This window comes from Bombina bombina, chromosome 1 (assembly GCF_027579735.1).
Source record: "Bombina bombina isolate aBomBom1 chromosome 1, aBomBom1.pri, whole genome shotgun sequence".
Taxonomy (NCBI): domain Eukaryota; kingdom Metazoa; phylum Chordata; class Amphibia; order Anura; family Bombinatoridae; genus Bombina; species Bombina bombina.
The window spans coordinates 1,569,340,975-1,569,355,523 of record NC_069499.1 but is presented as its reverse complement, the minus strand read 5'-3'; the positions used below and the strand labels follow the sequence as shown (position 1 = coordinate 1,569,355,523).

At 39.1% G+C, this 14,549-nt stretch overlaps 1 protein-coding gene and 1 long non-coding RNA gene across 3 annotated transcripts in view; one reads left to right on the top strand and one right to left on the bottom strand.

Annotated features, from left to right (window-relative positions):
- HEXD (hexosaminidase D) overlaps positions 1-14,549 on the bottom strand; it is a 93,881-nt gene that overhangs the window by 40,679 nt on the left and 38,653 nt on the right. The window contains exons 9-10 of the mRNA XM_053709780.1: positions 11,177-11,259; positions 9,541-9,619 (exon numbers count right to left, since the gene is read on the bottom strand). Coding sequence (XP_053565755.1) covers positions 9,541-9,619; positions 11,177-11,259 — 162 coding nt within the window. The remainder of the gene's footprint in view (positions 1-9,540; positions 9,620-11,176; positions 11,260-14,549) is intronic.
- The window catches only part of LOC128656105 (uncharacterized), a 46,633-nt gene that overhangs the window by 8,820 nt on the left and 23,264 nt on the right, over positions 1-14,549 (top strand). The window lies entirely within an intron of this gene.

Genomic DNA, 14,549 nt, shown 5'->3' with positions numbered 1-14,549 from the left:
TCCTTTTGCTGTAGAATACATCTGAAATTTATTCCACTTAAGGATCGGATCAGTGCACACAAATCCTACATAAGAAATGGGGATATGACATTGCCAGTCTCTGCACACTTTACCACAGCGGGCCATAAAGTGAGCCAACTTAGGTTTTAGGTGATAGACCATATAGCAAAATTACAAGGGAAGTAATAGAGAATTAATGCTTAAAGGGACAGTCTAGTCAAAATTAAACTTACATGATTCAGATAGGGCATGCAATTTTAAACAACTTTCCAATTTACTTCTATTATCTAATTTGCTCAATTCTTTAGATATCCTTTGTTGAAGAAATAGCAATGCACATGTGTGAGCCAATCACACAAGGCCTCTAGGTGCAGCAACCAATCAGCAGCTACTGAGCATATCTAGATATGCTTTTCAGCAAGTGATATCAAGAGAATGAAGCACATTAGATAATAGAAGCAAATTAGAAAGTTGTTTAAAATTACATGCTTTTTCTAAATCACGAAAGAAAAAAATTGGCTTTCATGTCCCTTTAAACAGAGAGAAGTTTGGTGGATCCAGCATCTGGTACTCAACATACAAAAAGATTGAACAGAGATTATGATCTGCATTTATTTTTGTAATTGAATATTCTATACTTTTTATTATTGGTGTGGTATTTTTCATTAGTTATATTGTGTGAAGGATTTAATATGTTAACTTAAAACTTTTAGAGAGAATGTTGAAGATTGTAATCTTTAGGTACTACAATAATAATATTAGATGTTATAAAAAAAACTGACTCTAGAGATGGTTGTGCGTGAAAATCCCAGTAGATCAGCAGTTTTTTAAATACTCAGACCCGGCTGTCTGGCACCAACAACCATATTATGTTCAAAGTCACTTAAATCCCCTTTCTTCCCCATTCTGATGCTCGGTTTGAACTTCAGCAAGTCGTCTTCACCATATCTAGATGCCTAAATGCACTGAGTTGCTGCCATGTGATTGGCTGATTAGCAATTTGTGTTACCAAGCAATTGAACAGGTGTACCTAATAAAGTGTATATGTATGGCTATTAGTGATTGGTTAGCAATGGTTCATTTGTTATGGGGGACAGGGAAATCAGTGAAAAGTAAACATAAAACAATATGCTCATTTGAAAAAAATAAAGGTGCATTATTCATTGCAAAATTCTTCTCACATATAAAAATACATTTTTCATGCATCTTACAATTTATGTTTAATGTCCCTTTAAAGCCGCGCAGGAGCTCATTTACATGATTGGTCACAGCAATGTAGACCAGATAAACATACTTGAGAGGGTATTAAAGGGTTATATCTTCCAGTTTATAAAATCTTGCAGGTTAAACTGTTCTGCACAGTGGGAACGTACAGTTTGGCGCAACTGCAGCGGCTCAATAGTTTCAATGTTACAAATCTCATGATTGTTTAAAAAACAGATTTACAGAATACAAACTTTATAGAGCCTCTCTATTGTAAATAGAAAAGTTGCTGTATATTTTCTAAAAACAAAAAACATGGCACAAAATAACACTTTTTTTACAATAAACAAACGGCTAGATTACGAGTTTTGCGGTATGGGTGAAAAGGCCACGTTCAGGCTCATAAGCTGCTTTTTCACTACTGATGGTATTACAAGTCTTGCAGGTTTAGCTGCACCGCACATTTTTTTGGCCGTAACGTAACCGTCAAGATCCATAACGTAAACTGAAAGTCAGTAGTTATGAGTTTTGCGCTACAAAGCTGTAACATAAAACTCATAACTAAAGTGCTAAAAAGTACACTAACACCCATAAACTATCTATTAACCCCTAAACCGAGGCCCTCCCGCATTGCAAACACTAAAATAAAATTATTAACCCCTAATCTGGTTCTCTGGACATCGCCGCCACAATAATAAAGATATTAACCCCTAAACCGCCGCACTCCCGCATCGCAAACACTAGTTAAATATTATTAACCCCTAATCTGCAGCCCCTAACATCGCCGTCACCTACCTACATTTATTAACCCCTAATCTGCCGCCCCCAACATCGCTGCCACTATACGGATTTCAGCAGCGCTGATATTGGAGTGCGGTATGCAGCACAATTTTGCTCTACGCTCACTTTTTGCCTTATAACGCCGGGTTTTTATAAACCTGTAATACCAGCGCTGTAGGGAAGTGAGCGGTGACAATAACGTGCAAGTTAGCACCGCACCGCTCATAACGCAAAACTCGTAATCTAGCCAAAAGTTAGCTGAAATACATAATAGACAATTTTACAGTATAATTAATATGCACAACACACCATATAAAAACATGCTCAGTATACCCATAATGCCCCAGCACAAAAATATTTATTAACATGAATACTTTTTTTTAAAATTAACAAACAATGGTCATTGCACTACATAGCAAAGCTATAGGCATTACAGGATTAGTCTAGTCAAAACTTTCATGATTCAGATAGAGCAGCAATTTTAAGCAACTTTATAATTTACTCCTATTATCAATTTTTCTTCGTTCTATTGGTATCTTTATTTGAAAAAGCAAGAATGTAAGCTTAGAAGCCAGCCCATTTTTGGTTCAGCACCTGGATAGTGCTTGCAGATTGGTGTCTAAATGTAGCTACCAATCAGTAAGCACTACCCAGGTGCTGAACCAAAAATGGGCCGGCTTCTATGCTAACATTCTTGCTTTTCAAATAAAGATACCAAGAGAATGAAGAAAAATTGCTAATAGGAGTAAATTAGAATGTTGCTTACCATTGCTGCTCTATCTGAATCATGAAAGTTTAATTTTGAATAGACTATCCCTTTAAGTGGGCATTTTATGGGCATTACAATGAGGAGACTTTGTAGGTATGTTTCTAAATCAGTGCTTGACACATTTGTTTAAAAATTAGGAGCCAAAAATACTTTTTGGAGCCAGACCGTTGTATTTGCATATAGATATATGGAGAATAACCCAAAATGGTGCATTAGTAAAACTCTAGGAGCCAATGACTCCCTGGCTCCTGGGTTTGTCGAGCCCTGCTCTAAACCATACACACCAGCATAGGTTAACATATTTCACCACTCTCACTGTCATTTACTAAGAAAATTAGTTTGCATAAAAAACGATTTGATTATGACAAAACATAATCCATTTTCAGATTTACAAAACACATATTACATGTTATGTACACAACTTTTGAAAATATACCCCCCTGCTGAGATTCGCATTCATTAGCGATGTGTCTGGAATGAGCTAAAGTTTATACTTTCTTATGGAGACAAACACCGCCAGTTGTCTGTACTATGAGGGGGAACATTTAGAGACTAGAGAGACATAAATTAACATTTCTAGTCGGACACATCGATCCTTTAATTATCGGGCCCTTTGGGAGGATGCTGTAAAACTGTCTGTCTGCTTAGTGGGGGTTTTAATAAACTTTTAACTCTTTAGTTTTTAGGTTTTTTAGATGCATATAGTGTTACTGGACACAGTGATTATGAGAAGCCGCAACTACGCATTTATTTTGCTAGGACTGATATTTAATGAGTATTCTGAGCTGGGTTCATCATATTCAGTTTGTTACTGAGCACTTCAGACATCCTTGGACAGATCTGTTTTTCAAGTTTTTGACATAAAAGGTTTTTATATATTGTGAACACGATGGAACACACTGCCCTTTGCTGAGATTATACCAACATTATATTAAAGGGATAGTCTAGTGAAAATGAAATGTCTAAATGTAGCCACCAATTAGCAAGTCCTATACAGGGTACTAAACCAAACATGGGCCAGCTCCTAAGCTTACATTCCAGCTTTTTCAAATAAAGATAACAAGAGAACAAAGACCCCCCCCCATTATTTATACGTACCTGATAAATTATTTTCTTTCCTGGCATGGAGAGTCCACAAATCCATTCAATTACTAGTGGGTATTCAACTCCTGGCCATCAGGTGGAGGCAAAGAACACCCCAGCAAAGCTTCAAGTATCCTCCCACTACCCACAATCCCCAGTCATTCAGCCGAGGAATTATGGAAAGAGAAGAAGACACAAAAGGGTATAGTGGTGACTGAGGTTTAGAAAATGATAAAAAGCCGTCTTAAAATAAGGGAAGGTCGTGGACTCTCCATGCCAGGAAATAATTTTTCTTTCATGTAATTAGCAAGAGTCCATGAGCTAGTGACGTATGGGATATACATTCCTACCAGGAGGGGCAAAGTTTCCCAAACCTCAAAATGCCTACAAATACACCCCTCACCACACCCACAAATCAGTTTTACAAACTTTGCCTCCTATGGAGGTGGTGAAGTAAGTTTGTGCTAGATTCTACGTTGATATGCGCTCCGCAGCAAGTTGGAGCCCGGTTTTTCCTCTCAGCGTGCAGTGAATGTCAGAGGGATGTGAGGAGAGTATTGCCTATTTGAATTCAATGATCTCCTTCTACGGGGTCTATTTCATAGGTTCTCTGTTATCGGTCGTAGAGATTCATCTCTTACCTCCCTTTTCAGATCGACGATATACTCTTATATATATACCATTACCTCTGCTGATTTTCATTTCAGTACTGGTTTGGCTTTCTACAAACATGTAGATGAGTGTCCTGGGGTAAGTAAATCTTATTTTCTGTGACACTCTAAGCTATGGTTGGGCACTTTGTTTATAAAGTTCTAAATATATGTATTCAAACATTTATTTGCCTTGACTCAGGATGTTCAACATTCCTTATTTTCAGACAGTCAGTTTCATATTTGGGATAATGCATTTGAATAAACAATTTTTTTCTTACCTTAAAATTTGACTTTTCCCTGTGGGCTGTTAGGCTCGCGGGGGCTGAAAATGCTTCATTTTATTGCGTCATTCTTGGCGCAGACTTTTTTTGGCGCAAATTTTTTTTTCTGTTTCCGGCGTCATACGTGTCGCCGGAAGTTGCGTCATTTTTGACGTTCTTTTGCACCAAAAATGTCGGCGTTCCGGATGTGGCGTCATTTTTGGCGCCAAAAGCATTTAGGCGCCAAATAATGTGGGCGTCTTATTTGGCGCTAAAAAAATATGGGCGTCACTTTTGTCTCCACATTATTTAAGTCTCATTATTTATTGCTTCTGGTTGCTAGAAGCTTGTTCACTGGCATTTTTTCCCATTCCTGAAACTGTCATTTAAGGAATTTGATCAATTTTGCTTTATATGTTGTTTTTTCTATTACATATTGCAAGTTGTCCCACGTTGAAGCTGAGTCAGAAGATACTTCTGGAAAATCGCTGCCTGGTGCTGGAGCTACCAAAGCTAAGTGTATCTGCTATAAACTTTTGGTATCTGTTTCTCCAGCTGTTGTTTGTATTGCATGTCATGACAAACTTGTTAATGCAGATAATATTTCCTTTAGTAAAGTTACATTACCTGTTGCTGTTCCATCAACATCTAATACTCAGAGTATTCCTGATAACATAAGAGATTGTGTTTCTAAATCCATTAAGAAGGCTATGTCTGTTATTCCTCCTTCTAGTAAACGTAAAAAGTCTTTTAAAACTTCTCATTTTTCAGATGAATTTTTTAAATGAACATCATCATTCTGATTCTGATAATGGTTCTTCTGATTCAGAGGATTCTGTCTCAGAGGTTGATGCTGATAAATCTTCATATTTATTTATTTAAAATGGAATTTATTCGTTCTTTACTTAAAGAAGTCCTAATTGCATTAGAAATTGAGGATTCTGGTCCTCTTGATACTAAATCTAAACGTTTAGATAAGGTTTTTAAATCTCCTGTAGTTATTCCAGAAGTTTTTCCTGTTCCTGGTGCTATTTCTGAAGTAATTTCCAGGGAATGGAATAATTTGGGTAATTCATTTACTCCTTCTAAACGTTTTAAGCAATTATATCCTGTGCCATCTGACAGATTAGAGTTTTGGGACAAAATCCCTAAGGTTGATGGGGCTGTCTCTACTCTTGCTAATTGAATCCTTTCTAAGAAAAGCTTACTTGTGTTCAGGTAATCTTCTTAGACCTGCTATATCTTTAGCGGATGTTGCTACAGCTTCAATTTTTTGGTTGGAAGCTTTAGCGCAACAAGTAACAGATCATAATTCTCATAGCATTATTATTCTTCTACAACATGCTAATAATTGTATTTGTGATGCCATCTTTGATATCATTAGAGTTGATGTCAGGTATATGTCTCTAGCTATTTTAGCTAGAATAGCTTTATGGCTTAAAACTTGGAATGCTGATATGTCTTCTAAGTCTACTCTGCTTTCCCTTTCTTTCCAGGGTAATAAATGATTTGGTTCTCAGTTGGATTCTATTATCTCAACTGTTACTGGAGGGAAAGGAACTTTTTTACCACAGGATAAAAAATCTAAAGGTAAATTTAGGTCTAATAATCGTTTTCGTTCCTTTCGTCACAACAAGAAACAAAAACCTGATCCTTCATCCTCAGGAGCGGTATCAATTTGGAAACCATCTCCAGTCTGGAATAAATCCAAGCCTTTTAGAAAATCAAAGCCAGCTCCTAAGTCCACATGAAGGTGCGGCCCTCATTCCAGCTCAGATGGTAGGGGGCAGATTACGTTTTTTCAAAGAAATTTGGATCAATTCCGTTCACAATCTTTGGATTCAGAATATTGTTTCAGAAGGGTACAGAATTGGCTTCAAGATAAGGCCTCCTGCAAAGAGATTTTTTCTTTCCCGTGTCCCAGTAAATCCAGCGAAGGCTCAAGCATTTCTGAAATGTGTTTCAGATTAGAGTTGGCTGGAGTAATTATGCCAGTTCCAATTCTGGAACAGGGGCTGGGGTTTTATTCAAATCTCTTCATTGTACCAAAGAAGGAGAATTCCTTCAGACCAGTTCTGGATCTAAAAATATTGAATCGTTATGTAAGGATACCAACATTCAAAATGGTAACTGTAAGGACTATCCTGCCTTTTGTTCAGCAAGGGCATTATATGTCTACAATAGATTTACAGGATGCATATCTGCATATTCCGATTCATCCAGATCACTATCCGTTTCTGAGATTCTCGTTCCTAGACAAGCATTACCAGTTTGTGGCTCTGCCGTTTGGCCTTGCAACAGCTCCAAGAATTTTTACAAAGGTTCTCGGTGCCCTTCTGTCTGTAATCAGAGAACAGGGTATTGTGGTATTTCCTTATTTGGACGATATCTTGGTACTTGCTCAGTCTTCACATTTAGCAGAATCTCATACGAATCGACTTGTGTTGTTTCTTCAAGATCATGGTTGGAGGATCAATTTACTAAAAAGTTAATTGATTCCTCAGACAAGGGTAACCTTTTTGGGTTTCCAGATAGATTCAGTGTTCATGACTGTATCTTTGACCTTCAGTCACAATCATTCCCTTCGGTAGCCTTATGCATGGAAATTCTAGGTCTTATGACTGCTGCATCGGACGCGATCCCCTTTGCTCGTTTTCACATGCAACCTCTTCAGCTCTGTATGCTGAACCAGTGGTGCAGGGATTACACAAAGATATCTCAATTAATATCTTTAAAACCGATTGTACGACACTCTCTGACGTGGTGGACAGATCACCATCGTTTAGTTCAGGGGGCTTCTTTTGTTCTTCCGACCTGGACTGTAATCTCAACAGATGCAAGTCTTATAGGTTGGGGAGCTGTGTGGGGGTCTCTGACGGCACAAGGGGTTTGGGAATCTCAGGAGGTGAGATTACCGATCAATATTTTGGAACTCTGTGCAATTTTCAGAGCTCTTCAGTCTTGGCCTCCTCTAAAGAGAGAATCGTTCATTTGTTTTCAGACAGACAATGTCACAACTGTGGCATACATCAATCATCAAGGAGGGACTCACAGCCCTCTGGCTATGAAAGAAGTATCTCGAATTCTGGTTTGTAGAAATTCTATATTTAAAACCATGCAGAACTGTTTCCTCCTCAATACACAAATGGTAGGTGCCCATTTGGCAGATATGATTTTTTTTAAAATTTATATATATATATATATATATATAAATTACATTCCAGTTTACTGCCCCTTTATGCATGGACTTTCCAGATGCCAGGAGGCATTTTATCTAAGATTTTTACATCTGCATAAAATGTTATACTCTCTGGCTAAGATTGCTCAGTGTTTGAAATGAGACAGGTTAACTTAACACTGTTCAGTTTACACTACAGCTGACTTAATTTTAAAATACATACAAACAAGCCTAAAACTTTCCTGTAGTATATCAGTCTGATCCCGCCGACATGGTCAGTCCAGCCCCGAAATACCAGGCAATTCTCCTCTGAACAAGGAAAAGGCAACCCCAGACGATCGTTTCGGCCTTCTGTGGGCCTCGTCAGTGAGGTGCAGCCATAACCCTCTAAGCACATTGGGCAAGGAGTCCACGTCTGGTTTCCCCCATCACCCATAGGGAGACTATCCCCAGGGTCATATTTACATATGCAAAACAGAAAGAGAAGCAGTCTGCCAGGAACGAACAGCAGCATCAATAGCTTGTTCTATGGCCCGGTTGCCACCTGGTAGTAGCTTCTTTCTGCCCAATTGTGCTTTTCACAGAGGAAAACTTTCCTGTAGTCTGATCCCACCGACATGGTCAGTCCAGCCCCGAAATACCAGGCAATTCTCCTCTGAACAAGGAAAAGGCAACCCCAGACGATCGTTTCGGCCTTCTGTGTGACAGAATTCTCACTGACATAGACCTGTAGATAAAGAAAAAACAGAGTAACCAACCCTGATTTTCTACATATGGGTAGCAAAAATGTTGGAAGGTAAGCAAAGACCACCTTGCCATCTTCCAACTGATAAAAGCCACCATTACTCCTACTAAATAGCATTGCATGGACACAGCATAACCCCAATCCTTGCTTGCAGGGAAAGGTACCCATTTAAGGATTAACAACTTGATTTCTTCAGACACCTTCTTCGCACATCACCTAAAATGTTTTGAAGGCAAAGAATGACTGGGAATTGTGGGTAGTGAGAGGATACTTGAAACTTTGCTGGGGTGTTTTTTTGCCTCCAGCTGCTGGCCAGGAGTTGAATTCCCACAAGTAATTGAATGGATTTGTGGACTCTCCATGCCATTGGAAAGAAATTGATAATAGGAGTAAATTAGAAAGTTGCTTAAAATTGCTGCTCTATTTGAATCATGAGAGAAAAAAAATTGGGTTTTATATCCCTGTAACCTTTCATGCAGCGTTATATTGGTTCCTCCTTTTCAAAACCTTATGCTCTGATGCCGGAGGGTACTTTAGACAAATGTTCGGGTACATATGTCAATGGATCAATTAATGAATATACTGGCAGATATAATTGTTAATTAAACAAAGTTTTATATTTTTGTTTTATTTAAATTAATTGTACCCATGGACAGCACTGCAGAATATGTTGTAGCTTCATAAATAAAGTATAATGATAATTATAATAATTGAAATAAAGTTTAAAACTCTACGTGCCTGATGTCAATACTGCTAACAACAAAACAGAGCTGATACAATTTATTTTGCCTTAGTAAATGTAAGTATTTCCTTTGCACGTGAAACTAACCTACTACCTTACAATACGTAGTCACATATATCACTATCACCTGATGAAGTTTTCGGTTTCCACTTGTGACATTCCTATAAGTGACTTGACAGCAGCAATCACCTTATCAGAGAACGAGCCTGAGGACACAGAGCGTAAGATGACAGTGATTAGAGAAAGGGACTTTTGCTGGAACAAACAACAGCGCAATGTTAAACGGACATTCTACTCCAGAATCCCTTTATTACCCATCCCCCAGTTTTGCATAACGAACACAGTTATATTAATACTAGGGCTGAAACAACTAATCGATTAAATCAATAAAAATCAACAATGAAAATCGTATTCAACGATTTTCATTATCGATTAGTTGGTTATCGATTAGTTGTTATGCTGAGCCTCATACACTGTTCTGCGCTGTGGCGCCATCTTACTCCTCCCCTCTCACACGGCATGCAGACTGCTTTGCGCAACGGCGCCACCTTACTCCTCCCCACTCCCATGGAGTGCAGGCTGTTTACAGAACTAGATGCATTAATCTACTCTCATCCTATTGGTTGACGCGTAGTTTAAGTGATGTTACAGGAAGCTGTATTGTATTTGTATACAAGTTTGTTGGCACATTGGTTTAGGGGTCGGGTGCTTGCTGCGTTGCATAGTCATTCTCATTGCGTGTTCTAGTAATGTGCATAAGTAGCTTTTAACTCTTCCTTGGCACCCAGCGTTCGTTAGTTGTTCAGTTTGCAGTCACAGCGTGCTTGCGATCCATGTGTTCCCGTTTGCACTTCTGTTGGCGGTGCTTTAAATCACTAGGTAGGAAATAATTTTGCAATTTCGTCATCTTACTGATAGCCGGTCTGAGCGGGGGGTTGCTGTAGATGTAGCGGTGCAGGACTGGGTACTATAGGCACTGTTAGGCAGGACAAAGTAACACCAGACCAGTGAAAAAGTTTACTTTAATTACCTGATCGGTCCGCTTAGTACCCAGTTCTGCACAGCTACATCAGGAAAAACATCACCACTGCACTGCAAAAATTTACCTACAAAATACAACTTTGAAAACATTTATAAACTTTCTGTTTGCTAGCAAACTCCACTGTTCTATTATTTGAATTTTATCTTATATGGCACTGCTCGAGGAACTACAGTAACACAAGAGACAAGGCCCCTTAAGTCCCTGCTTGTATAACAAAGATTCTGTCCTAGTTTCTGTTTTTTTTGTGGCAAAAATAAAATAAGCAAGCACTGGGGAGTGTGTTGGAAGGCTGGTTTTTAATTAATTAATTATGTTGCCTTATGGGAGCCTTTTACATACACTAAATTAATCTCTATTAAAGGATCTGGGACTTGGTATAAGACTACAGTTGTGTCTCTAAGTCTGCATTTGCACTTCAGTCTCTCTTTGGGGACAGCAGAATAATACGAAAGTTAAACTACAGGAAGAGTGGACAAAATAAATAACAAGGTAGAGAACGCCTATTTCCTTCTGATTCAGAGACCTGGGATATATGATTTTTGCATTTATTTTCCTAATGATGATGTGTAGATTGAGAAGAGAAGGGGACCGATAATGAATGTACCCGCTGTTCATCGCTACACAGAAATGACAGGGTGCAGTGTTGGTGTCTCTCTGTAGTTAGTGAATATGATGAGACTCCCCCATTTACCTCTAGACACAGAGCACTTTCTGACCTTACCGTATCTCAGCATCTGCAGACAGACAGCCAGGGACGGAATTGCTACAGGTAGCAGCTCACACAACACTGAGAAATGGTCGTACCTGCAGGTTGTGAAGCAAAGACACAGGAAGAGCAGTAAATGCACTGACTCACAGCAAGGATTGTAAGAGGTAGAATTGCACAAGTAACAAGTACATAACACAAAAACAATGCAATAACACTTAAAGGGACATTGTACATGTATTTGTCTTTGCATAAATGTTTTAGAGATGATTTTCAGACTCCTAAACAAGCCCCAAAGGTTTAGAAGTAGACTATTGTCTACCAACTCCAGCTGGCTCCTGTTTGTGTAAAGGTTCTTTTCATATGCAGGGGAGGGGGGAGAGGGGGGAGTGTCTGCTCTTTTCACTTTCCAGCCCATTTCAGTGGGTGTCCCAGCCAAACATTTTCAATAGTGCTAAACTGGTAGCTTGTAAGTAAGTTTTTAAAAGGTTTTATACTGGAATTTTATATCAGTATCTGTGCATATTCTTCTTTACAGTAGAGTCTATTACGTGCAGTTATAAGAAATGTGGTGTATACTGTCCCTTTAATCTGAATTTCAAATAAGCAATAGATTTTTTCTTACAAATGTATTTTTTCCTCATTTGCTACACCCCTGTATCATGTGACAGCCATCAGCGAATCAGAGACTAGTATACCTATATAATATGAACAGTAGGAGCTGGGACCTCAGAAAGTGTGCATATGTACAAAATGTGAAAATGGAAATAATTTGGAAAGCTGCTGCTCTATCTGAATCATGTAAGTTAAATTTTGACTTTAGTGTCCCTTTAAAGGTACATTAAACACAAAATTTAATCTCCAGCAAAATGTTTACGTAAGGAAATAAAACAACATTGCAATACACAGTCAGTATTTATTGTGTTGCCTTTGCAATGAAATACCTTTAAAAACTGTACTTCTAGAGAACCTGCAACATTCTACATGGTGATTGGTTGGCTAACTGCAAACATTCTACGTGGTGATTGGTTAGCGAACTGCAAACATTCTACATGGTGATTGGTTAGCTAACTGCATATGGTCAGTCCCTAATTGGCCACAGCAAGAGAGGCCAAGAATATGGATTCCACCAGGCTTTTAGAAACAGATTTTGACGGCAGATAAAAACCATAGACCCGGCAAGTCTGCCTGATATTTCCTAAAAGTATAAACTTATCTAGTCCCTCACAGTGTTTGTCATTACCACTTCTTGTGAGAGTTTTTCAAGAGGCGTATTCCTGAACTACTCTTGATTTGTAAAATGTTCTAAATTGTACTAACAAAATGACAGTTAAATAGTTGAAGAGCATAATGTCTCAAATTATTTTGTACAACATTTAAACTGTCATTTTGTTAGCAAAATATGCATAGTTGTCAGTTCCTACACATTCCCTGCTGCTAAGGCCACTAAGGGTTAGAAATAAATTAACAACTAGAGTGATCAGACAATCACTGTGTAGAATGTAGTACAGTTTGGCTTCAGAAGTCTGGAGTATGCATTTACAACTCTTTCATAATTTGAAAAAACAAAATTTATGCTTACCTGATAAATTTCTTTCTCTTGTGTTGTATCCAGTCCACGGGTTCATCCATTACTTGTGGGATATTCTCCTTCCCAACAGGAAGTTGCAAGAGGACACCCACAGCAGAGCTGTCTATATAGCTCCTCCCCTAACTGCCACTCCCAGTCATTCGACCGAAGACAAGCAAGAAAAGAGAAACTATAGGGTGCAGTGGTGAAAAATAAAAAACACCTGCCTTAAAGTGACAGGGCGGGCCGTGGACTGGATACACCACAAGAGAAAGAAATTTATCAGGTAAGCATAAATTTTGTTTTCTCTTGTAAGGTGTATCCAGTCCACGGGTTCATCCATTACTTGTGGGATACCAATACCAAAGCTTTAGGACACGGATGAAGGGAGGGACAAGGCAGGAACTTAAACGGAAGGCACCACTGCCTGCAAGACCTTTCTCCCAAAAATAGCCTCCGAGGTAGCAAAAGTATCAAATTTGTAGAATTTAGAAAAAGTATGAAGCAAAGACCAAGTCGTCTCCTTACAAATCTGTTCAACAGAGGCCTCATTTTTAAAAGCCCATGTGGAAGCTACTTCTCTAGTGGAATGAGCTGTAATTCCTTCAGGAGGCTGCTGGCCAGCAGTCTCATAAGCTAAACGGATTATGCTTCTCAGCCAAAAAGAAAGAGAAGATGCCGAAGCCTTTTGGCCTCTCCTCTGTCCAGAGTAGACAACAAACAATGCAGATGTTTGACGATAATCCTTAGTAGCTTGTAAATAAAAAACTTTAAAGCACGAACCACGTCAAGATTGTGTAATAGACGTTCCTTCTTTGAAGAAGGATTAGGACACAGTGATGGAACAACAATCTCCTGATTGATATTCTTATTAGATACCACCTTAGGAAGAAACCCAGGTTTGGTACGCAAAACTACCTTATCTGTATGGAAGATCAGATAAGGGGAATCACACTGTAAGGCAGATAACTCAAACTCTTCGAGCCGAAGAGATAGCTACCAAAAACAGAACTTTCCAAGATAGAAGTTTGATATCTATGGAATGCAGAGGTTCAAACGGAACCCCTTGAAGAACTTTAAGAACTAAATTTAAACTCCATGGCGGAGAAACAGGTTTAAACACAGGCTTGATTCTAACTAAAGCCTGACAAAACGCCTGAACGTCTGGAACATCTGCCAGACGCTTGTGCAGAAGAATAGACAGAGCAGAAATATGTCCCTTTAAAGAACTAGCTGACAATCCCTTCTCCAATCCTTCTTGGAGAAAGGATAATATCCTAGGAATTCTGACTTTACTCCATGAGTAACCCTTGGATTCACACCAATGAAGATATTTACACCATATCTTAAGATAGATTTTCCTGGTGACAGGCTTTCGAGCCTGAATTAAGGTATCAATGACCGACTCGGAGAAACCACGTTTTGATAAAATCAAGTGTTCAATCTCCAAGCAGTCAGCCGCAGAGAAATTAGATTTGGATGTTTGAATAGGTCTTGGAGTAGAAGGTCCTGCCTCAGCAGCAGAGTCCATGGTGGAAGGGATGACATGTCCACCAGATCTGCATACCAAGTCCTGCGTGGCCAGGTGCTATCAAAATCACTGAAGCTCTCTCCTGCTTGATCTTGGCAATCAGACGAGGGAGGAGAGGAAATGGAGGGAACACATAAGCCAGGCTGATGGACCAGGGCACTGCTAGAGCATCTATCAGTGCTGCCTGGGGATCCCTTGACCTGGACCCGTAACAGGGAAGCTTGGCGTTCTGACGAGACGCCATCAGATCCACTTCTGGTTTGCCCCATAGTTGAATCAGCTGGGCA